General features: G+C 48.2%; 1 protein-coding gene across 2 annotated transcripts in view; it reads left to right on the top strand.

The window, feature by feature from the left end:
* LOC126546009 (sn-1-specific diacylglycerol lipase ABHD11-like) overlaps window positions 1-24,433 on the top strand; it is a 39,405-nt gene extending 14,972 nt beyond the window's left edge. The window contains exons 2-7 of one of the 2 annotated variants that reach the window (XM_050194074.3): window positions 6,303-6,484; window positions 9,247-9,403; window positions 16,353-16,526; window positions 21,277-21,462; window positions 22,419-22,603; window positions 23,799-24,433. In XM_050194074.3, coding sequence (XP_050050031.2) covers window positions 6,321-6,484; window positions 9,247-9,403; window positions 16,353-16,526; window positions 21,277-21,462; window positions 22,419-22,603; window positions 23,799-23,973 — 1,041 coding nt within the window. In that variant the 5' untranslated portion in view covers window positions 6,303-6,320 and the 3' untranslated portion in view covers window positions 23,974-24,433. Of the gene's footprint in view, window positions 1-6,302; window positions 6,485-9,246; window positions 9,404-16,352; window positions 16,527-21,276; window positions 21,463-22,370; window positions 22,604-23,798 lie in introns of both variants that reach the window. The other variant, XM_072286720.1, reaches the window with a different exon arrangement.
* The last annotated feature ends 282 nt before the right edge of the window (window positions 24,434-24,715 follow it).

Here is a 24,715-nt window from a genome sequence, read left to right as displayed (position 1 = left end):
CTACGTCACTCTTTTCGCAACTGCTCTCGCGTCCGTCGTTATATTTCAGAATCAGCGCTGGAGGCTCCGTTCTTGCGTCGACAGCGGCCTCACCTCCACAGGTCGCCGGTATTAGTTTTCCCGACGTGGGCTTTGGGGGCGTCGCCTTGGGGAGCTTGAGGATGGACGCGGGCTCGGTGATCGATACCTCAGCGGCACTGTTGACCGAGGTTGGTGTTGCTGTGAAGTCTGCGGGCTTTGGCGCGTTGACAAATACTCCTGGATCTCGAAAGGGCGTTCACCGTTTCTTGGGCAAGGAGCGTTTATGGAAAACCCCCGAAGTCCCGCTCTGCGGTATTCGCACATCCTGTAGAGATGACCAGCTTCGCCGCAGTGGTAGCACAGCGGGATTCTATGAGGAGTGCGCCATATGTCAGCTTTCCGGAATCTAGTCGCCGGCGGAGACGGCAAGAACCGAGGTTCAGGTACATGCGCAGTTGCCGCGACGAAAGTACGTCCTGGAGATCCTCTGAGTACCTCGGCGTACGATACCGTCGGCCGTACCGGTGACGACGCTTGCGGCTGTGCTGGTGGGTGCTGTTCGCGGACGGCTTGTCTCACTTCTTCGCGAACCACTTCTGCTAACGAAGAGACCTCTGTGGGGCCGTTGTTCCGCTGTTGCCTCTGGAGCTCTTCTCGGACCACAGACCTTATGAGTTCTCGTAAGACCTCGACGCTGTTCCCGAACATTGCCGGCATCGCATCCACAGAGGCGACGTTCATATCGCGGTTGTAGAGTCTCGCACGCTGTTGAAGAGTCCTTTCCATAGTTGTCGCCTCGGAGCGGAATTCGGCGACGGTGCGTGGAGGGCTGCGAACCAAACCAGCAAAAAGCTCCTGCTTCACGCCGCGCATCAGGTGCCGAAGCTTCTTGTCCTCGCTCATGCTCGGGTCGGCCCGGCGGAATAAGCGGGACATATCTTCGAGATACATTGCCACGCTTTCGTTGTTTCGCTGGCTTCTTGCTTGCAAAGCGGCTTCAGCTCTTTCCCGGCGGTCTGTGCTCGGATACGTGGCCAACAGCTCCCGTCGGAAGTCATCCCACGACCGGAGGACAGCTTCGTGGTTTTCAAACCACGTTCGCGCACAGTCTTGTAACGCGAAGTAAACGTTGCGGAGCTTCCGGTTTTCGTCCCATCCGTTGTAGTCAGCCACGCGCTCGAAGCCTTCCAACCAGTCCTCGGCGTCTTCGAAGGTGTCGCCGTGAAAAGGCTCGGGCGTTCGCGGCTGATCAACCACGATGCGGGTTGAGGCTGTCTGAGATGTCATTTCTGCATTGTCTGCTGCTGCTGTTATAGTCTGCTCCGGCAAAAGAGGAAACTCGGGCGGCTCACCACGTAGGCGACGGCTCGAGCGCTGGTGGACGGGCGTAAGCTCGTTGGGTCTGAGATGGCGTGGTTCCGGGCTGGTTTCTCCAACTCGAATTGGGCTGGAAATCATTACCCAGCACCTCCACCAGAATTGTAACGGACAGTTAAGGAAACCCAGATACAACTATTTATTGTGGGCGAACTTGTGCCCTGGGGTAAATGAAAAACACTGCCGCGTTCTAAACGGGAGATCAGGAAGGCCTTCTTCTTCTTCTCTCTCGAGCGTCGCTTCACCTCGTCTTCTTCTTGTAGACGCCGACAACGGCCACCTGCGATGCGAGTGCGTGCGGCGAAAACACGTGCCATTACTTCGTCCTTTTCCTTCAATACTCCGTTGTCGTCTTGAGGGGGCGCACGAACCTGCGCGCGTTGTTTAAATGTTTCTGCCTTGTATCAATACGTTAAGTATAAAAATGCTGGAGATGTTGGATTGACTTGGGATGACTTCTACTAGGGAGGTCTCCGTCTTGCTAGGCCGGACCCCTAGATCGTGTGCGACGAAAGTGAACTTGCTGCAGACTAATGTGCAGATTCCCCTGCCGTCCCCACGGAGAGCCAGAGCTTTGTATCCCTGGAGTGAAACCTGATCAGTCATCGTTTCTTGCAATAATATAACATGTGGCTTTTCTTTGTGAGTGCGAACAAACGAACTGCGAACTGCTGCAGGGTACATCTTTTATGGTGGAGTCCCCTGCAGTTCCACTGCCAAATTCTAAATTGGGTGTGTGGCCCCATCATTGCTGTATTGAGCACCTTCCGGCGTTGCTACTAGGGTCTCCAGGGAGATGGTTCTATTAATCGGTCCGGGGATGTGCAGTGGTGGCGGCGTAGGTACGGACGCACTATCCGGGAAGTAAAGGCGAGCCTGTAAACGAAAATGTAACAGCGTTATGGGCTTGCGAACATGAAAGAAGAATGGCTGATCAAGGGAGATCAACTTTCCTGACGCGTGCATGTATACATAAACAGTTAGCCCTCCCCATGCAAGTGCCTTCGCGAACATGAAGCAATCGAGAGGCGTAGGAGCGGGTGGCTGACCTCAGTAATAATACGAAAGTTCGTGCTAGCATTCCAGCGAGCAGTTCGTTACGAACCACCGCCTTCCCGTCGAAACTGCCTGCAAAGTGGCCTTTGTTGTAGCTCAAAAGACAGTCCGTGCAACGAAGCTTCGTGCAAACTGTTTGCCACACATTGTACGCGTCTGGCGTGTAAACCCAATATTAACATGTACCCACCTACGTGTGCTATGAAACGCGTGGCTGTGCACATACGCTTGTAAAGCATTTTTTTTATCGGATATGCGAGCGATAAACTCGGCTACCGCGAGGGGGCGCAGCGGTGGACAAGTTTTGCTGACCGCTGCGATGCATGGATATGTATACAGTCCTAGCACAGCAGTTGTATTCAGTTGCGCGTTTCTCTTCCGTCGACGGTGAGTTTATCGGCGTTCTTTGCGCAGACGTTGTAGCGCACTGTTAAGAGGAAGCTCGGGCCCAACTCCGACGCGGCCTATTCATATACATGTAAAACGCGGAAACGTTTTTCTAAGATAACCCCTGCAGCGATCTTAATGAAATTTATTGCATTTCAGAGAGAGAAAGATAAATTCTAGTGACTGCTGCAGGCGGAATTTCGATTTAGGGCCTAAATATTGTTAAAAAGATTTTCGGAAATTGAAAGGTTTGAAAAAGATAGAAGCACGGAGTTTATAAATTAATAGCTCTGCATCAAGAGCATATATCACGGTTCTGTAAACGGCATCCTTTAGATCATTAAAAACAGACGAATTCCACATGTCAATGTTTATCTTACGTAAATTTGTTACGTCATTCACAAGGTTTCTGCAAAAGCTGCATTTCCATGTTACTAAATTTTTCGAGATTCATGTGTTTTCTCGTTTCCTGAAAATGTGCGATTTTTGCCAACTTTTAATAAAAGATTAACGACCTAGCTAAATAAAAAATTCGAAACCAGAAGTCACTAGATTTTGGGTTTTCCTTTTAAATACAACGAACATCGCAATATCTGGTGCAGTGGTTGCCGAGAAAAATGAATTCTCCTTTTACATGTATTTATAGAGGAGCTCTATGGAGGAGCACCCGAGCTAAAGTTTCCTCTTAAGCGCGCGCACCGTTCTCTCCGCTTCTTTCCATCATTTTTACCCTGTTACACCAGTGTACACTGAAAAACCGATTTGCACTCTTAAACGTATGCTTGCAGTCTACGCTTGCCATAAAGAGTTAGTAGAGAAAACTGTCCTCGGCATAAGTGCTCGTTTTTAGGCCATGGAGTTACCTCGCGAAAACGCGGATGCCGTCGATGACAGCGTTCGTAACTGAGCGAGGCGATTGTTTATGCTGTTTTACCGAATGCTGGTTATACAGCCTTTTTAGGGAGTTATTTCTTCGGCTATCTTTCCCTCTAGTTGTGCCTCGTTTTCTAACTGCTTACGTTGGTTTCCGATCGCCGTCGGGCAGTTCGATCACGACGCGCGGATCACGACCTACTGGATTCAGATCGAGGCTCGATCACGATCGAAAGTGACTGCGTAGCAGCAACCGATTGGAGTTGGCTCGATCGCGATCGAAAGTGCCCGTGCATTGGGAAACAACACCCGTTTGCGGTGGTGGTGGTGTTGCAGCAGGCGGGGTTAGCCTGGCTTATACATAGCTGGCAATTGTTCCGCCTCAGCCTCCTATGAGTGTCGCAGTGTGTGTCACCAAGTGTCGAAGAGCCCTGTGTCTCGAATGAAGGCAATCAGCAGTCGTAGCGCCCTCTTCCTGATGGCCGCAGGCCCTCCGAGGAACACGACGTCTTCAACGGTCCGGAGGGGAATACCATTCCTTTGCAAGCTGTCGACCATCGCCTTCCTTTCTGTGTCGAACTGCGGGCACATCGAAATGAAATGTTCGATCGCGATCGAGCCTCTATCCGGCTCAGACTTTCGACCGCAATTGAATATGATAGCCACTACACATTCCAAAGATCAGGATCGTGTTGCGGGGCATCCAGCTGATATATTCAACAAACAAAATCTGCAGCTCTGAAGTCAACTACGCGAAACTGTTGCGTACCCGCCGCACTGGTGAATTCCACAGAGATCGTTGCACAAGTATTGAGGCAAGCGCTTACCTCAACATATGCGGGAAGATGAAATACCAGCGAGCGAGGTGTCAACACCCAAGCGGACAGGATTTCTCGCTCGGCGCTCAAGCACACACGTACGAGGCCGTCAAGGAAAACGCGATCTGGTCAACCACTTCAAACAGATCGTGGCGAAAGCATGACGCACTAGGCACAAAAGAGAAAAAGGAACCGTAAAGTGACGAGCGAACTGACGTAAACGGCGCCCAAGACGCTTTCGTGAGCTTGAATCGCAAGGTGCTAGGAGGGACGTGCATGCACGCTGATCGACTGCCAGCGCGCTCAAACGCGAGCTCATACATACTCAACGTGCGCTCAGTCTCGCAAGGGAGGAAAGTAGGGAGGAAACGCGCCGTCTTCCGTCGGGCGCATGGCGCTGAGGGGAGTGCAGTTAGGGGGGGGGGGGGGGGGCGTGGCGGCATTGTACGCCGGCAGCTACTGCGTACTGCGCGGCCGCGCGCGCCCTGTCTTGAAAGCGATCTGCTTCGGGGGCTGTCTAGTTGCGACGGTGGCTCTGCGTTCTTGCCGCTCAGTTTGTGGTGGAGTGATGGTCAGCACGAAGGTCACTTCGCTCGCTGCTGCTGCTGCGCTTCCTCACGCCAGCGTTTTGACAGCGAGTGTCGGCGGTCGTCGAGTGTGATATGTAGTACATATTTGTGTACGTACGTGGTGTTACATGTTTGCCGGTGCGCGTTGACACCACGCTTGTTAATTTATCGACTACGCGAATGTTTGCCAGTTTGTGCGGCGAATAAATTTACTCTTCTGACTTCGCACGGCTGTCTACGCACTTGCTATCGCAATTGCCGGTTCATTTCGCGAGCGAAACTGCGACATTTTGTTCGGTACGTTGCCAATGTCACGTCAGATTCGCTTTATGTGTCCATTCGACGAAACTGAATGTGTGACTCGTGTTGCTCCCACGCACTGCAGGGAAGGGCTACTCCCAGCATGGCTGCGACTAGGCACAAAAAAGAAAAAGGAACCGTAAAGTGACGAGCGAACTGACGAAACGGCGCGCAAGACGCCTTCGTGAGCTTGAATCGCAAGGCGCTAGTAAGGACGTGCATGCACGGTGATCGAGCGCCAGCGCGCTCAAACTCGAGCTCATGCATACTCAACGTGCGCCGAGTCTCGCAAGGGAGGAAAGTGGGGAGAAAACGCGCCGCCTTCCGTCGCGCGCATGGTGCCGACGGGAGGGCAGGGCGGGGAGGGGGCGGCGGCATTGTACACCGACAGCTACTGCGTATTGCGCGACCGCGCGCGCCGTACCATGAAAGCGATCTGCATCGGGGGCTGTCTAGTTGCGACGGCGACTCATACCTTTGCGCGTGCTGCGTTCTGGCCACTCAGTTTGCGTTGGAGTCATAGATAGCACGAAGGTCACTTCGCTCGCTGCTGATGCTGCGCTTCCTCACGCTGCAGCACTTTGACAGCGAGTGTCCGCGGTCGTCGAGTGTGATATGTAGTACATATTTGTGTACGTACGTGGTGTTACATGCTTGCCGGTGCGCGCTGACACCGCGCTTGTTAATTTAGATAGTAAGCGAATGATTGCCAGTTGGTGCGGCGGATAAATCTACTGACTTCGTACAGCTGTCTACGCATTTGCTGTTGCAATCGACGGTTTATTTCCCAGGCGAAACTGCGACATTTTGCCCAGTACGTTACCATTGTGACGTCAGATTCGCTTTGTGTGTCCAGTCGCGAAACTGAATGTGTGACTCGTGTTGCTCCCACGCACTGCAGGGAAGGGCTACTCCCAGCATGGCTGCGACGCGAGGCCTTCAGCTGGCGCGTTCGCTGTGGACGACGCCTCGGCGTCTGGCTTCGGCGAGCTTCGCGCAGTGCCACGCGAGGGTGTTTACGAGCAGGAGAACGTGCATGGGTTGGCGTCGACACGGAGTCTCCCGTTACTGTAGCCAGCCGAGGTACGTGATTGCTTTGTATAGCGACTTTCCCGAAAGAAACGAAGCCACAATACACTCCAAGAACATTTATTATATATTACCACATGTAATGCTTTCTTTTTATATATCCACACTATATTGCGTTCTATGAACCGAGGGTGTTATGGCGTATGTATGTGTGCATGTGTGTTTATGAATATATGTGTATGAGTAAATATATTGCATTGTATACCTTTTTTCTTATGTTTCTTCTTTTCTCAGTCAATTTGTTGCACCAAATCATGTATCGCATATTTCCCACCCTACCAAAATCCCGACCACGGATTGTAGCATATATAAATAAATTGAACTACGAAATTTTTGCGCGCCCTTAATTTGCGCTAATTCCGCGATTGGCCATGTTATATCAATACATTACAATACAATATAATACAATATGTTTCATTAACATTATAAGGATGTTGGGTGCGCCGGCAAAGAGCCAGTGAGAAGGCTGGACAAGGCCGACGCACCCTATATGCAGAGGCTCGGCAGTGGTACAAGAGAACATACGAACAAACATTTGGGGGACGTTTAAGCTGCGCCTTTGAGAGTGGAACGCGATAGCATTCAAAGACCCCTGAATGCTTCTCACGCTTCCCGGCAACTGCCGTTTATGTAACCGTAACGTTTACCGGGAAACGCTGGCGGCAAACGATATATGCACGAAGGCAAGCTTTCTGGTAGAAACGCGGCCTCTTGCGCGGGCCGATCTCCTGTTATTGTTTCGTACTCTTAATATTTCACTCTGAGAAGATCTAACATGAAAGGTATGCGCCGTCAGTGTTTTTTCTTCATGTCATTTGTGGGCAGTTCTCAAAGTTCCGAGGAATAACTTTGTAAAGAATGAAAGACAAGGTACGAGCAACTTTGGTGACAGAAGAGTGTTTGGGCATGCGTGGTTCGGAATGATATTTCGAACCACGCATACCCAACCACTCTTCTAACACCAAAGTTGCTCATACCTTGTCTTTCATTCTTTACAAAGTTATTCCTCGGACGCGGGACTTCGGCGCCGCCGTATCTTCTGCGGCACTAGGTACTTAACGCTATCGCGTTAAAACAGCATGAAAGCATTTTCAGAGAAAAACAGCTTTGAGATAACAAACACAAGATAACCGACTGAAAATAACAAATGTGGAATTGTTTAGCTTTACGTGCATCGATTGAAATCCCCTGTCTAATCAATGCGGGAGAGTGTAGCACAACATTTGACAACCATAATTTGCACGGTGTTGGAACCTCAGTGCTGACGCCCGTTATTGCAAATGGGTCGCAAGCCCCAAGGGTAGCGTTGGCCTGGCGGCCTGGGGCACTGGAAGCATCCGAAGGTCCCGGCAAAGCATGAGTCGACTGCTAACAGAACAACTTGTTTATTCTAGCATCGCAAAAGAGCGCGCGGTCAGGTCGACCGAATTGGAGAGACGGGAGAGCACGTAACTCAACGGATGAAATCGGAGCCTCTCTCGGCGTCCGGGGGGCAGCTGCTTTTATAGTCTCGCAGCTGAGGGCAAGGAGGAACGTCTCGTCAGATGCGCACGTGACTGGGCACGGAAACGCTGAGAGACAGGTTGAGACGAGTGTAGTGACGCATCCGCCAACCCGGCGCCGATCAGACCTCCTCGCTTCACACTTGGGGAGCTCCTCTCCCCGGCTGCCGCGCTTTGACAAGCGTGGGCACACACACACACACGAAGACACGTGGCACTGAAACACGCCTGGACGCGCTTGGCGGGGAGGCTTTGCGGGAGCTCCGAACGGGCCAAAATGTCCGCCGCTTTGAACGAAGCCCCGGCGTCCGTTGCATCCGCGCCGGCTATACCGCGCGCCGTAGGCGAAACGTAACAACGGGTCCTATGGGTATAAACCATTTCAAACTTGTTCGTGTTAAGTACGTAGGCTCTTTGCATTTTAATGTGGACAGCTGTAACATAAAACTGTTATTTTTTTATAAAACTTCCTTTGTACCGTCTGAGGCACTCCCTCTGAGGAGTAAAATTTCGTACAACCGGGGAAGGGGGGGTTATGCCAAATGCCTTAAAAAGTGGCTCAATGTGTTTTAGTCACGGAGCCTTCACAGTATTTCGAACAGCTTTCTTTTGAAGGCGTGAGGCGCAAGCGGTTGATATTGGTAAAAGATGTGGTACCCCAAACCAGCAAGCAACAATTACCAGCGGAAGAAAATGGCGCAATATACAACATTTGCTTAATACTCTTAGGCTTGAAGTATTTCAGTATTTCACGCACGCATGCTCTGAGCTACCTCCCTATGCGGCGTGCATGACAGCGACAGCAGCAGCAGTGGAAAAGTCTAAGGAAGACTCAAAGGAAGCTTCGCCTTGAAAAAAAAAAAAAAGATGTAGGGAAACGGTACCCAAATATCCCCACTGCGACAAATATGTGCCTTCGAGTGCATCGTTCCTTGATTAAAGCGTCTGCTCGGTCGGCCGCACACCGAATAATCCTGGGTCAGGGAAGCATGCAGTAAGCTGGGCCGATCCCGGAGGTAGTCTATTGCGCGGTCGCGTCGGTCACGTGGCTCCTCTGGTGGCGATCTCCGCGAACTGCCAGGCAAGCACGTAATCGGTGTTATGCAAAACACGGTGCAGATGAACAGCTAGTCTTATGTGCAGCATTTAGTTATTCGCTTCGAGAAAGCTTCGCTTCGCGTAAACTGAAGCGAGTGCGTTCAGTATGCGTATTTATTTATTTATTTATTTATTTATTTATTTATTTATTTTCAGGAACGGAGCCGTGTGCCTCTCTTACACTCTCCACGCATCGGACGACGCCGCAACTGCGTCCACAGTGCCGCCGATTGTAGCGCTGCACGCACTGTTTGGCCGCAGGGAGAACATGACCGCGGTTTCAAAAGCGCTGGCCGCTGCGACGGGTCGTAACGTAATACACATGTATATCACTGCTTCTTTTCCTATGAATCCCTTTGTTTTTGTCTGCTGTGCGTCAAATGCTCGCTGTGATCCTTAAAGCGATATTTATGGCGACTCTGAAATGAATCGCTGCAGTATTATTTTAGTTATACACGGCGCACATGTGTATTTAGCTGTTTCAGATTTAACAGTGCGAGCTATATTGTCACGTGGTGGTGACGTAGAAGAACACAGTAGCAATACTGTGAACGAGAAAACTAACTTTTATTGGGCGAACTTGTGCCCACAAAACAGGCTACACTTATAGCACAACGAAAGCGGCGAACACAGTCGGCGATCGACGGAAATCTGATCAGCGGGTCAAGCGCGTCGGCTTTTATACAGAATCATCGAATGTTCCAGACTAATCGTTAGGACCCGCGTGCCTTCCACAAAGTTCTACAGCATTCGCGTTAGGCGAATAAATCAGATAACACAAGGTTGGGCGACAACAGACTGCGGATAGAAGCACCGATGACTTTCCAGAAACTTCGGATACATGCGAGCGCGTCCCGCGCTGTGCGATAAGATTTGTTAGGCGGCGAAACGTGGTCGCCCGATAAAGATAAGTACACGTGTCAATACCCCCCTCTTAAAAAGCATCGACCCGATGCTGCAAACGTACGAGAGCGAAACACAAAAGGACACTTATGAAACATAAGTAACAAAACAACAAAAAGAAATCAAATCCGAAGGGCAGTTACGCGAAGTCCCAAAGTTCGTCAACGCTGGTGGTACGGCTTGAGTCGCACAACGTGGACAATTTCAGGTCGTGAGCGGCGCCGCTGTGACAGCGAAATGCCGTCTGGCACGACCTCATAGTCCAGTGCGCCAATACGTCGGATGATCTTGTACGGTCCGAAATAGCGACGCAAGAGCTTCTCGCTCAGTCCTCGTCGGCGTATAGGGGTCCAAACCCAAACACGGTCACCGGGCTGGTACTCGACAAAGCGTCGTCGGAGGTTGTAGTGTCGGCTGTCGGTCCTCTGCTGGTTCTTGATCCGCAGGCGGGCGAGCTGTCGGGCTTCTTCGGCGCGCTGGAGATAGCTAGCGACGTCAAGATTTTCCTCGTCAGTGACGTGCGGCAGCATGGCGTCGAGCGTCGTCGTCGGGTTCCTGCCGTAGACCAGCTTGAACGGCGTGATCTGTGTTGTTTCTTGTACCGCCGTGTTGTACGCATAGGTTACGTACGGCAGGACCGCGTCCCACGTCTTGTGTTCGACGTCGACGTACATTGCTAGCATGTCGGCGAGGGTCTTGTTCAGGCGCTCCGTGAGACCATTCGTCTGCGGATGGTAGGCAGTTGTCCTCCTGTGGCTTGTCTGGCTGTACTGCAGAATGGCTTGGGTGAGCTCTGCTGTAAAAGCCGTTCCTCTGTCGGTGATGATGACTAACGATGATGACTAACGAGAAAACTAACTTTTATTGGGCGAACTTGTGCCCACAAAACAGGCTACACTTATAGCACAACGAAAGCGGCGAACACAGTCGGCGATCGACGGAAATCTGATCAGCGGGTCAAGCGCGTCGGCTTTTATACAGAATCATCGAATGTTCCAGACTAATCGTTAGGACCCGCGTGCCTTCCACAAAGTTCTACAGCATTCGCGTTAGGCGAATAAATCAGATAACACAAGGTTGGGCGACAACAGACTGCGGATAGAAGCACCGATGACTTTCCAGAAACTTCGGATACATGCGAGCGCGTCCCGCGCTGTGCGATAAGATTTGTTAGGCGGCGAAACGTGGTCGCCCGATAAAGATAAGTACACGTGTCAATATACAGAGTGCTCATAATTAAGCTTTATGGTTTTCTTAAAATTAGGCACTGGGAGGCACACGAAGAAGATCTGTGCAGATAAGTTATGTGGCCAGGGGGACACAAAGTGAGACGATAATTATTGCGGTCGGCTGCCCAATTATATAAAATTGAATAATTAACTTTTCGTTGACTGCATTAAGTGTGTATGTTTGCATTGAAAAGTTAGAGGCAGTCGTGTTTCTACACAGTATCAGTTGTAAGAATTCTTCTAGCGTATCTGTGCTTCGAGATATCCCACTTCAAATTTTAACTGTCGTTCGCATGATTACGCATGCAAGAGAATTAGGATCGGCGCAAAGCTCCTCCCTGGTGTGTCGCGGCTGTTGCGTTCGGCGTTTAGTCTGACAACGGGGCGGAGGCATTGGCAAAGGTGATAACTATCCCCCTTCCCCTCTCGGCTGGCGAAATAAAAAAAATTGGAGGACGCTTAAGCTTCGCCTTCAAGATTGGAACGCGATAGCGTTATCGCACCCCGTTCGCACCGCCTACTCAAACGCGCTACGCCACCCAAACGTCGGGATCGGCACAGATAGCCGGGCCCTGCCGGGCCCCGACGCGCCATGAAGGCGGACGCGATCATGGGGCGAGTGGCGCGCCACGTGTCGGGGCAGCGCCGTACATTGCGAGGAGGGGGTCTTCTGTGTTTGCCGCAAAATGGCTCTGCGTGTGCGCAGAGCGCAGAAGAAATGTAGCGGAAACGTACTTCGCTGCTCGTGAAACTGCGACTTCTGTTACATGGTCATAATTACCGATATACACCGCAGTATAACTTTCTACGGCACGTTTCTAAGGCAACACCGCATTCATTAGAGGCGATTTTGTCCCATTTTGAAGGAACGAAGTCGTGGCTGAGTGGTAGCGTCTCCGTCTCACACTCCGGAGACCCTGGTTAGATTCCCACCAGCCCATCTTGCAAGATGTTTTTTATTTATGAAGTGCCTTCTGGGATTTATCGCTCACGGCCAACGCCGCTGACGCCGACGACACCGGCTTTTCTGCGACACGAGCTCCTTAACGCTATCGCGTTAAAATGGAAGAACCCGGAACTGCTGTGTAACATGCGACGCGCAGCCTGTAACGATGGCGGCAGCTGCCATGCCGAGATAATGGCGCGAGCGTAGAAGCCGGAAGGCAGTGCGCGTGCGTAATGGCGACTACACGAGGCAGCTGAGTCCTTGCCTGGGCTACGCGAATAAAGTGAGTGCTGATTTCCAAGTACTGTAAGTTTTATTGAAATCAAGAGTAACAACTTCACGGCTACTATCATATCTTGAAGTGACGGCAACCACGTGCTACTAGTATCGCGTTTGATTCGCTGGGCACTGTTCGATGGGCGCAAACCACCAGCGTAACATTTGTTTCTTTCTCGGCAGGGTGGAATCAATCGCCGATAATTTCGATGGCGACCTGGCTCGATCGTCTAAAATGCACTGTGTGACAACCGTATAAGATTCGCGTATAAGATAGCATTCTCACACCCTTTCCCCCTGTTGAGCTTGTCTTTTCCTCTAGCGCTATAGGTCACTTGGCCCTTTTTAAGTGAAGTCCTACAACGACGGCACATGGTCCGCATAAACAGCTTCCCTGTGAAAAATGCCTGTGGCAGGTTGCATAATTATTCTTCTTGAGCTGGATTATTCGAAGAGGCCTACATTAGTAGCGCGGCAAATCGAAACGAATGTTCAGCTAATAACAAGATTTAACTAACTAGCTTCCTAATGAATTACTTTACGGCACATATTGCACTGTAGGAATTGTAGCCGGTGAGTTTGCAAGACGGTACCCACTTTACGTGAATCTCCAGAATGACACTAGTTTCGTGGTATCATTTCCCGAAGTATGGGACGAAATACACGGGTGTTCCTGTTACTTTTGTGCTTCAATGCATAAAACGGCGTTTCCTTAAAAGTGAGTGTAACAGCAGTGCATTTTTACGGCGAGCTTCATGGCCCATATAGGCAAACTGGTGTCATTCTGGAAATTCATTCCAAGCGGATACGCCTTGCAAACTCACCGGCTACAATTCGTAAACTGCAGCATGTGCGTAAAGTAGTTTAGTAAAGAAAAGTAAATGAACCGTGGAAGCACGTACTTGCAATACTTACTTCGGATCGCGCATAATACCAACTCGACCAAACCGCTACGCACAGGTGGGTTACGTTTCAAGGAATCCTCCTCACGGGCATGACAGGGCAACTATCGGCAGTAACATATGCAGATGGTTAGCGCATGCTCACTGTAAGTACTTCTAAGAAGTTAACTATATTGTCTGGTAAAATACGAAATCCTGTCATTGAAAACTCGCCAAGTTGCAACGAACCTTGCATTCCGTAAGAAAATCTTGGTGGACTTACTCTCTCTCTCTCTACCGATGTTGTTCGTCATGTGTGCCTATACTAAGAGTATGCATAGATTTGACAAAGTTTCTAAAGCATTTTGTTTTGTTGTTTATTTTACGTCTCCGAGGTTTGACGTGTCGGCTGTCTAGCAGATTGCTTCGGTCCCGCGAAATGTGTGATCAAAGTTACGTGGATTGCTGGTACGATCATGACACTGCAATGCACGATATGGGATTTTATTGTTTTCAAATTTGAGTTAAGTAGGAGGAGAAGATATTGGCCTCCTTTGAGCCGGCTATCACAAAGTCTTAACGTTACATACTCAGAAAACTAGCTGTCATGTTTTTAATAGATGCATATTTTACGAATGTACGCAGCGACTGACTTTTTAGGCCTCTTTACAGCCATGTTATCATCCACAGTGGTTGTGACTAACAGAAATCGAACCTCACCTTCTTCTCGTCCATCCACGATTCATGCTTACTATTGTCAGATCAATATTACCATCTGTCCGGCGCTCTTTGGCCGAACTGACCCTTGCGCCAAGAAAACCTAATAATAACTGAATCGATTCAAGGAAAGAAAGAAAAAGAAAATGTGTAAGCTAGATAATAATTATAAATAATGATGAACAACACACACATTAGACATTACAACACAAGTCACAAGCATGATGTGTGTCCTTTCGAGGTTGTTTTCTTAAAGCGAAGCTGTTTAACTGACGGACATGTATGAATGAGCCGTATGCGTGGTCTATAGAGGAGGGAGGGTGTATCTTGGGCGGGCTAACGTCCGTAAAGTGAACAAAAAAGATGGCGGCGCTGCGTGGTCTCGTAGGGGGAGGGGTACCTGGGCTGGCTAACGTACGTAAAGTCAACAAAAAAGATAACGAACGATAGTACGGCGCAGAAGAAAGAAAGGACACGTGACTTCACCGCGCGCTGTACCTCTGCAGTGGGGGAGTGCACCCGCGATGGCCGCCGTTGCTGCCGGCTGCGTCTGTTGTCGTCTGCACTCGATACAACGGCGCGGCAGTTGTGGAGGGAAAACACGGGGACGTGCGCGGCGGTAACCGCCGCGGTGTGTAAGAGCCGGAATGTGCATTGCAGAGGTAGACCATTGCAACTTTAACAAAGAATGGGGAAAATGGGGAAGACCACGCATTTAGCACACGGCTGAAGAAGAAGCGGTGATAACCATCGTTTCGAAATAAAGTTGGTATATAGTCTTATACGTGCGTGTGAATGTACGATTTATAATGGGAAACCTAATCACTTAAACAGCTTCGCTGGCTAACCCGCCACCATGTGAATGGTTCGGCCCGAAATTAAAAAAAAAAGAAAAAACGTTCAGTTTCACTAGCGCACCGGTACGTTTTTGCGTTTCTGTCCCGCGATGTCACGGACGCCAGATAGGAATGTAAAAACCATACCAAGAGACCATCTTTCCTTCTCCTCGTCATTTTTTGCCTCTTCTGCGTGACTAAATATAAACCGCTGCGTTCGTTTTATGGTATCAGAGAAAAAAAACCTGACGCTGGAGGTGCGCAGGCTGCATCAGATGCGTAATCTGACGCAGGAGGTGGGTCAAGGAATCCGGCACTGAAACAAACCAGTTTAGGCTATCGTAATAATTTTTCAGAACTATACTTTTTTCCTAATTTCGCAGAAATATGTTGATTGTTGGTAAAGAAAATGAAGCTCAACTTTAGGTTGCTCTTTTTTATATATATAACGGCCCTTAGAGCTTTTTCTTAAATTCCTGGTTGTCGCCATGTTGGGCTTCAAACGTTTTTGTGCGCAGTGACGTCAAATTAACATGGCCGTGAAACACCGCACGCATATCCGTGCAACCGTTTTCATGCATACGAATCGACTCTAGCGCCATGCGTACGGTTGTCACGGATAAAAAAAAATGCAGAGTCAACAGCACATGAGGGCGGGACCCAAACGCTTTCGCAAAGCAGTTTGCTCTAGCATAGCCTGCCTTCGCGTTGAGCAATAAATCAACTGCTATTACAATAACGTTGCTTTTGCACTATCTATCTATCTATCTATCTATCTATCTATCTATCTATCTATCTATCTATCTATCTATCTATCTATCTATCTATCTATCTATCTATCTATCTATCTATCTATCTATCTATCTATCTATCTATCTATCTATCTATCTATCTATCTATCTATCTATCTATCTATCTATCTATCTATCTATCTATCTATCTATCTATCTATCTATCTATCTATCTATCTATCTATCTATCTATCTATCTATCTATCTATCTATCTATCTATCTATCTATCTATCTATCTATCTATCTATCTATCTATCTATCTATCTATCTATCTATCTATCTATCTATCTATCTATCTATCTATCTATCTATCTATCTATCTATCTATCTATCTATCTATCTATCTATCTATCTATCTATCTATCTATCTATCTATCTATCTATCTATCTATCTATCTATCTATCTATCTATCTATCTATCTATCTATCTATCTATCTATCTATCTATCTATCTATCTATCTATCTATCTATCTATCTATCTATCTATCTATCTATCTATCTATCTATCTATCTATCTATCTATCTATCTATCTATCTATCTATCTATCTATCTATCTATCTATCTATCTATCTATCTATCTATCTATCTATCTATCTATCTATCTATCTATCTATCTATCTATCTATCTATCTATCTATCTATCTATCTATCTATCTATCTATCTATCTATCTACGCGCAGGTGTTCGCTGTGGATCTGCGCAACCACGGCGACAGCCCCCACACGGATGACATGGACTACGCGCTGATGAGCGCCGACCTGGAGCTGTTCCTGCACGAGCGGGGCCTGCCCAGGGTGGCCCTCGTAGCACACAGCATGGGCGGACGGGCGGCCATGAAGCTCGCAGTCACCAAGGTCAGCGAGCTACCACCGTCACACTTCGACGATCGCTTCTCCAATTCAGAATTTCAGCAGTGCATCTACTCCAAAGTGCGAAACGTGTTCGAAAGGGCACGTGGCTCGCGTATTTCACACTTGGTAGCGTTTCACACGCTCGAAAGACTGCCGCTCAAGGAGTTCTCTTGAATGTCCATGCCGAGGCACGCCTTGTGTTGCGGACCCTAGCGTGCTGCAAACATGCTTGTGACGTTTCTGCGTGGCGCAGGCTTTAATAATATTTAATGTATGTGCGCCCATGTGTAGTCTGTAGGGTTTTTTTAAATATAACCATCTACTCCTTATCTTTCATTAATATTCTTCTTATTTTATGAGTCTTTCTTCTCCGTATTTCTTGCCTTTCCCCCTAATCCTCTGGAGCGACATACCGGGTTATGCTACAAAATTATTATAGCCTCTCCCTCTTTCACTAGTCTCTCTCTCTATTTCTGAATTTAATGGGCAGTGCGCGCACGTTGCCGTTTCTGTTAAAATAGGCAAGTTGCGTTATCGCGCGTTAAACGTTGAAGGACATAATGCGACGGCCGATATCTCCGGCACATTTGCAATCTGTTCGCTACATTAATTGCTTTCGTTCACAATCTCTCGTGAACACGTTTTTACGGACGTGCACGCAGACCGTCATTAAAAAGGAAAATTGGGTTGAGAAGGTTGAGAAGTGTGTACGCACGCACACGCGCACGCACACTCAGACGGACGCGCACACGCACAGGGACGCGCACACGCACACACAGACGCGCACACGCACACAGACGCGCACACACAGACGCACGCACACACAGACGCACGCACACAGACGCACGCACACACAGACGCACGCACACACAGACGCACGCACACGCGCTCACACGCACACGCACACGCGCACGCACACGCACACATGCACACGCGCAAACACACACGCACACACAGTCATATCATAAGTAGCCAACAAACACTGACACCACGGACAACATAGAGGAAATTACTTGTGCTTAATAAATGAAATAAAGAAACGATAAATAAACGTAAATTGGATGAAAAAAAATTGATGAAAAAACAACTTGCCGCAGGTGGGAACCTGCTTCTTATGATATGACATAAAAATCGGGCCCCTCGGTTAACCTCCTTTCTTCTCGTTTATTACATAACGAGGGTCTCGAATCCGGCAACATTGATTCCTTCAGGTAGCATGTGTGGGTTTATTGACCAGTTGCCTTCACCCGAAAAGATCACGTTGTCGTGACGCCTACGGCAAAAATGACGTTGCATGTCCGCCGCCGAGGTCTGTGAGTGGTGGCGCTGGCTAACACTCCCAGGGTTCTACTAGGACAAATAAATACCAAAGGTGGATGGGGAAACGGCCCCGCGGCAGCTCAATTGGTAGAGCATCGCACGCGAAATGTGAAGGTTGTGGGTTCGGTTCCCACCTGCGGCAAGTTGTTTTTTCATCCACTTTAATTTCCATTAATTTATCGTTTCTTTATTTCATTTATTAAGCACAAGTAATTTCGCCTATGTTGTCCTTGGTGTCAGTGTTTGTTGCCTTCTTATGACTATATATATATATTAGTGCCAGCGTAGCATGGTTGTGCTTGATTGGCTGAGAGCATCGATCGCTCGTGTTGCATGTGCTGTCTCTACAGGTTAGCCCGTGTTCAGATTTGTGCAAATTTAGACGATGTACTCAGGCTGCTGGGGTGTCGACGGCGAATACGCCCTTGCTCGACAACTTGGTTGCTGGTGCGGTCCAAACTCGGGGAAATAACGGACCACAGCGATGAATACCTCTCGGAAAGTATTTATTACCCTCGCAATCTATATACTGCATGCAGATCAGCCAGCTGTGCATAATATCACTGAGATATTGTTCGGAAATAAAACACTTTTGGCTGCGGTATGTTTATTTATTTATTTACTTATTTAAAATACTCTCAATGACTGATGATATTACAGAGAGGACAGGTTGTACATTGTACAATTTTAGATACAGCAGTCTGAGAAGATGAATGATCCGGATTGCTGGCGTCCGAGGCGGGAAAGTGGCTCCACTCGGATGCTTTCTAGGGCAGGAATGAGTTGAAGAAGACGTTTGTACGGCAACTTGGCACTTGTATCTTGACGTTGTGGTCGATTCGCGGTGACACGTAAGGAGGTGATATGAAAAGGTCATTTTAAAAATAAAATTCTGGATTAGTATAGTAAATTTTATGAAAGAGTTAACCGGGTGAGCTTCCTTCTTGATGGTAGGTCTAGAAGGTCAAAGCTATAGTTTTCACTGCGGATGTGCCGCCATCTTGGGCATACGGGCGGCCACGGCGCCTGCCGCTGCTGCACGCTCGTGGATGCTCGTGTCCACGTGCGCGAAAACGATGGAGCCATGTGGCGACGGGGCACATTGTAAAATAATCTACGCACTTAAAACCGTATAATGGTGTAAATCGGTCTATATAACTCAACCCCAATTACATCCCAAGAAGAGTGCAGAGGGGTGCGTTTTAGTTTTATTTATACCCTTATTCACATTTAAGAGCGTAAGGGTGCGAGTTATACACCAATCTGCACCGTTATACACATTTAAGGGTTAAATTATTTTACAGCGTCTGCATTCGTGCGCACTGGGAGTGCAGAGGTGTGCGTTTTAGATTTATTTACACCCATAGCCACATTTAAGAGTGTAAGGGTGCGAGTTATACACAAATCTGCACCCTTATACACATTTAAGGGTGTAAATTATTTTACAGCATCTGCATTCGTGCGCACTGGGAGTGCAGAGGTGTGCGTTTTAGATTTATTTACACCCATAGTCACATTGAAGAGTGTAAGGGTGCGAGTTATACACCAATCTGCACCGTTATACACATTTAAGGGTGTAAATTATCTTACAGCATCTGTATTCGTGCACACTGGGAGTGCAGAGGTGTGCGTTTTAGATTTATTTAGACCCTTAGTCACATTTAAGGGTGTAAGGGTGCGAGTTATACACCAATCTGCACCCTTATACACATTTAAGGGTGTAAATTATTTTACCGCATCTGTATTCGCGCGCACCGGCAAGAAGAAAGAGAAAAATTGTTCAAATAAGGTGAGCTTTAGCCGGCGGGCTATATGTATATATATATATATATATATATATATATATATATATATATATATATATATATATATATATATATATATATATATATATATAGCCTGATTCTGTGCACTTTGCTCGAGCGAAGAATGTGGGGTGGTAGGATAACGAGAACAGATAAAGAGGCATGCATAGAGTTGTATGTACAATCCCGAAGCAGTGCTTATGACGCCGCGGACCACTTCGATGTTGTGTATAACTATTTCCAAAACTTGCCCTCAATGTCAGCATTGCACACTGAGGGCAGGTATTGTCCGCGATGACATATACGGAATGTCGATGCGGAACAGGGAAGTAGAATCTAGGGGCCGGCGCTATTTGGGCGGCCGGGCGCAATGCGTTCGCGAAAAAAAAAGAACATACGACACACATACACATGCTCCAGCATGCCCTGGATCTTGTCGTATTCGGTACCTTCAGTCGATTTCTTTTCCGAAGGTACCACCGTGCTTGTTGTAAGTTCGCCAATTGTATCTATTGTTCGGAGCAGCGGTGAGGGATGAGGCCTAATGTTGATGAACGTTATATATACTGGAATACTGTTCCCTCGGCATGCTGTCCGTGTAATGAACACACACTCTGCCATTCCTGCACACACATTCCCTGCAACACAGCAGCAGGGAATGCCGCATCATACGAAACGGCTGCGAATAGCGCCGCATAACTCGCTTAATGCAGCGTCTGCACTTCACAGTTATACGCGCGCTATAAAAATTGCTTCCTGGTTTCTCCGTAGACTGCTGGGCTAAGCGAAAGTCCGGCGTCGTTGACGGCGACGGGACCAAGCGATGGTGCCAAAAAACGGCCGACGGCGCAAAGAGTAAAATCGCCTCGAAAAGCATTCGGATTGAGTCACATTTCTCTAATAAGTTCCTGTAAATAAAGCAGTGTCGTCGACAAGAAAATTTTGCGCGGTTCGGACTGAGTGGGAATCGAACCCGAGCCACAGGGATGCGAGACGAGCACACTTCCCGCTATGCAGAATCGTTGCAGCACGTATTTTTGTTTCGTACAAACGCAGTACACTTTTGGCACAACATACGACTTGTATTTGACGTACACAGATATACCCAAATTGGGATAACGCAAAATTTCTGACACTGGAAGACGACAAAAATAACAGCAGTGTTGAAACTCTGATATTACGAGGTTTGCATGAAATTTGGAGATCACGAACTGACTACGTCTATAGCTCTAGAAAACGCGAAACCTGTGTGGACGCACTTTTGTGACGCTTTTGCATATACAAGTTCCCGTCACCACGACCTTTCCACTGTTGTGCCCTGCTATAAAGGTATGCCTAGTGCTCGTTTCTTTGCTACACGTCACGTCGCAGCCATGTGGCTGAATAAAGGCGCGGCCAGGCGAGTGCGTCATTGGTCACGTGACGGCGCAGCCAGTGGGGAGGATGTGTGGCACCACACCGTGCGTGTCTAACACGACCTTGTTCATGACGTTCCGAGACGTACAAACGTAGTAATGCTTTCGCATTCCCACACGTAAGCAAGTCTTAAGTGTCCCTGCCGAAATTCTTTCTCTTCTTCCTACTTTCTTTTTTCATCGCGTTCTTGTCGCTACAATTCATTCTCGCAGCCCTCTGCTGTGGAGCGCCTGGTCGCGGTGGACGTCGCGCCGACCGCTCTACCGCAGGACCTGATCAGTGTGTGGCTGCCTTGGCAAATAAACGCGATGGAACACATTTTGTCGTTGCTGTCGCCGGACATGAGCCTCGATCAGGCTCTTCAGCTGGCCGATGAATACCTCAGCAGAGAAGTGACCGTGAGTAATACCCCTTCTCGTGAAAGAGCATGTAGCCGAGCTTGCGATGGGCTGCTCGTAAACATTGGTCAGTTGTCGCTTAAACCGAATGCTTTGATTTATACGCGCATAACCTAAACACAAGAACAACAGAGCACTCTCTGTGTTGACGTTTGGTGTCATGCTTGTTGCGTCATTCTTTACTCAGCCAAAGAATACGTAGCAAACGTGAGCCCGATAACGTGATCCTTTGGGCGCAGTATTGATCTGTCGCAGCTAGCTAGCACGAGGAGAAACACAAGAACGAAAAAAAAAAAACTGACACGGACGAAGCGCTTCGTTCGTATATCTGACTTCGGCACGTGAATTAGTGACTTTAAACACGTCTTGCTACATCAAGACCTCACGCGCGTGCTAATAGAGACATATGTCATAAACGAAATTGCCAACTCTCCCAAATGTTTTTTCTTAATTTTTACCAATCGGGGTTCGTTTCACGATTTTACGAACATGTTGCATCAAGTTCTACGAAAAATGAATTGTGTTCGCGAAAGGGGTCCGCCAGTCGGTCTCCGAAGCTCCTGTAGAAAGTCGACTCTGTATTTGGAGGGAATGGAAGACACGTTGTGCGTGATGTGTGGGCCAAGTTTTAAGTATAGTAGGTTAATTAGGGGTACTTTGGGGATAATTACCCAGCACTCTTCTTTTTTGTCACTTCAGTGGCGTTATATCATGAAGTGCGTAGAATGTTTCCCGTTGTCCTGGGAGACCTGGACGTAACACCGAGTTTACATTTGGAGAAAATAGCGGAGAGGCTTGTTTTGGCAGTTGCGCGTACCACGTTTAATAGTGTATAAGCTCCGATGGCAATCGGGCTGTCGTTCTGGAAGCTCACACAAATCTGCTGTGACTTTCTTTCTTTCTTTAAGGTCACGTTCTGTGATCGTCATTCGACGTTTATACTATTTTCCCGGCAGAAACCCTACGTCCGCAGCTACATGCTAGCGAACCTGCGCAAGGGACTTCGTACGTTCGAGTGGCAGGCCAACCTCAAGGTCATCAGACAGAACCTCGAAATGCTGGTCGATGCTCACTACCTCAACAACAAAATCTCCCACGTCGAAGCACTGTTCATCTCAGCCGACAGATCTGTCTACATCACGTAAGAGCACGTTGCTTGTTGCCCTCTAACAAAATGGATGCGATAACGGTGAATGGGTGCCGTTTGTAGCTTCTTTTCTTTAAAATGTTTGAAATGAAATTCGCTAATTACTTTTTAGTCTTTCTTCATTCCTTTTTGTTGTTTTCTTATCTTCGGCCTAGTTTCAGTTCGCATTTCACCGTAGCGTTCTGCAGTAGTGTGTCAGGCATTTCTCGAGGCTAACATCTCTCGCTCTCTCGGGTGGTTGCCGTCGTTGCGCACTCTGCCCAGCATTATACGATTCACGGCTGTCATGGCGGGGCTTGCGTGCCGAACGTTTTATGCGTCGCTGAAGAATGGGAAGCCCAGCCCTCGCACCCAAAATTTAGTCAGGGATGCGTGTGGGGGGACAAATTATGACCACCCGGAAATACAGCTACGCAAGCAAATCGGGAATTTATTGTACCTGGTGTAACTTCTATAGCACCGTGTCGTGAAATTCCAGAACAGCTGCCACGAGGGAACGGCGAGCTTCGAAATAAACGGAACAGTTTAGGGGGGGCGGGCTGATTGTTAATCTGTCTTGACAAATGTCCGGCGTCTAGTATTGCGAGATTTCGGCCTTGTACTTTTGCCAGTACTTTTGTTACTTTGTACTCACGTTTGTCTCGCGTTATGTTCATAAATGGAGGGTTCAGTTGCAATCTTTGCCTGGCTTTGGAACCATGGTCTGCATGGGAGTTGTAACCAATTGCTCTGCCGTTCAAATGATCATAAAATGAAACCGAGAAACTGATCACGGCACTGTGTCAGGACACGCTTGGTGTCTCAACGAATGATTTAGCCGGGACTGTCTAGATTTTGGCGTGAACGTGATCAGAAAATTTGCGCGCTAACGCTGCTGAAGGCCTCTCGAGCCCTGCCACTGCAAAAAGAGAAAGAAAAGAAAAAGAAGAACGAAAGCAAGAAATTTATGCCGGACGCCTTGAAATCGACAAATCAGCATAGCGAAAGTTTTGGTTCAGTTATTGCAAGCGTTATCGCAAACATGCCTGAAATCGGTCTCTCCCGGGAACCCTTAGCACTCACGTGGAAGCACAGCCTATGGAATACAGTTGCGCCTTTTAGAGTTAAGTTTGCGAACCGCCGAGACGAACGTGTACATTTTGGCACTGGGGTTTGGCTTGGGTAAACCGAGGCTGTTTCCTCTTCGCAGGGACGAGGATGCGAAAGCCATCAAGCAGACGTTTCCCGAAGCGCGCGTCGTTACCATAAAAGGCGCCAACCACTGGGTCTACAACGACAAGAGAGAAGAGTTTGTCGACTTGGTCAGGGACTTCATGGCAGCGCGTCGCCCGGAATCACAGCTCAAAACTCTGTCCGCCGCTTGAATGAGGAAGAACAAGGAGGACAGTGCGAGGCGCGATCGCGAATTCGGCGCTGCTGCGCGCCGAACTATGGAACCAGTGTGTCGACAAAGTCGGGGCCGTCGACACCCATTTCCACCCATTCCTGCGCGCGTTTCGGGTAGTCTCAGCCACTCTTCGACAATTTTGCTTCAGGATAGAAGTATATCGTCGAAGGTTGATGTAACGGCGACGTAAGAGGGAGAGGGATCTACGGTCGGTGCTGAGCGCCTAACAAGAATGAGTGTGTCAACAAACTGGGGCCGGCTACGCCCCTTTCTTTTACCCGGTCCTGTACGATTTTCGTCTAATAGTAATCACTCTTCGGCACTTTTCCTTCGGGATAAAAGTGTGTCATTGAAGACTTGATGTAGCGCTGAAGCAATGGGGAGCGGGGTCTGCGATCGTGAACTATGCCACCCCCTCTTATGTTTCTATGTGTAGTCCTGTCTATTGGGAACGCACGCATTATATATATATATATATATATATATATATATATATATATATATATATATATATATATATATATATATATATATATATATATATATATATATATATATATAACCAACAACAAATAACCATCCTATCAGACTCTCAAGCGGCATGCAGAAGCTACCTTAGGGGACGAGTATGCACCGCAGCCTATAGGATTATACGAGATATAAAACCCCGAGCCAGATTTCACCTTTTATGGGTACCCAGTCATGAGGGAATCAGGGGA

The sequence above is a fragment of the Dermacentor andersoni genome, chromosome 3, assembly GCF_023375885.2.
Source record: "Dermacentor andersoni chromosome 3, qqDerAnde1_hic_scaffold, whole genome shotgun sequence".
NCBI classification, from domain to species: domain Eukaryota; kingdom Metazoa; phylum Arthropoda; class Arachnida; order Ixodida; family Ixodidae; genus Dermacentor; species Dermacentor andersoni.
The sequence above is the reverse complement of the archived record's forward strand: the minus strand, read 5'-3'. Positions and strand labels throughout refer to the sequence as shown.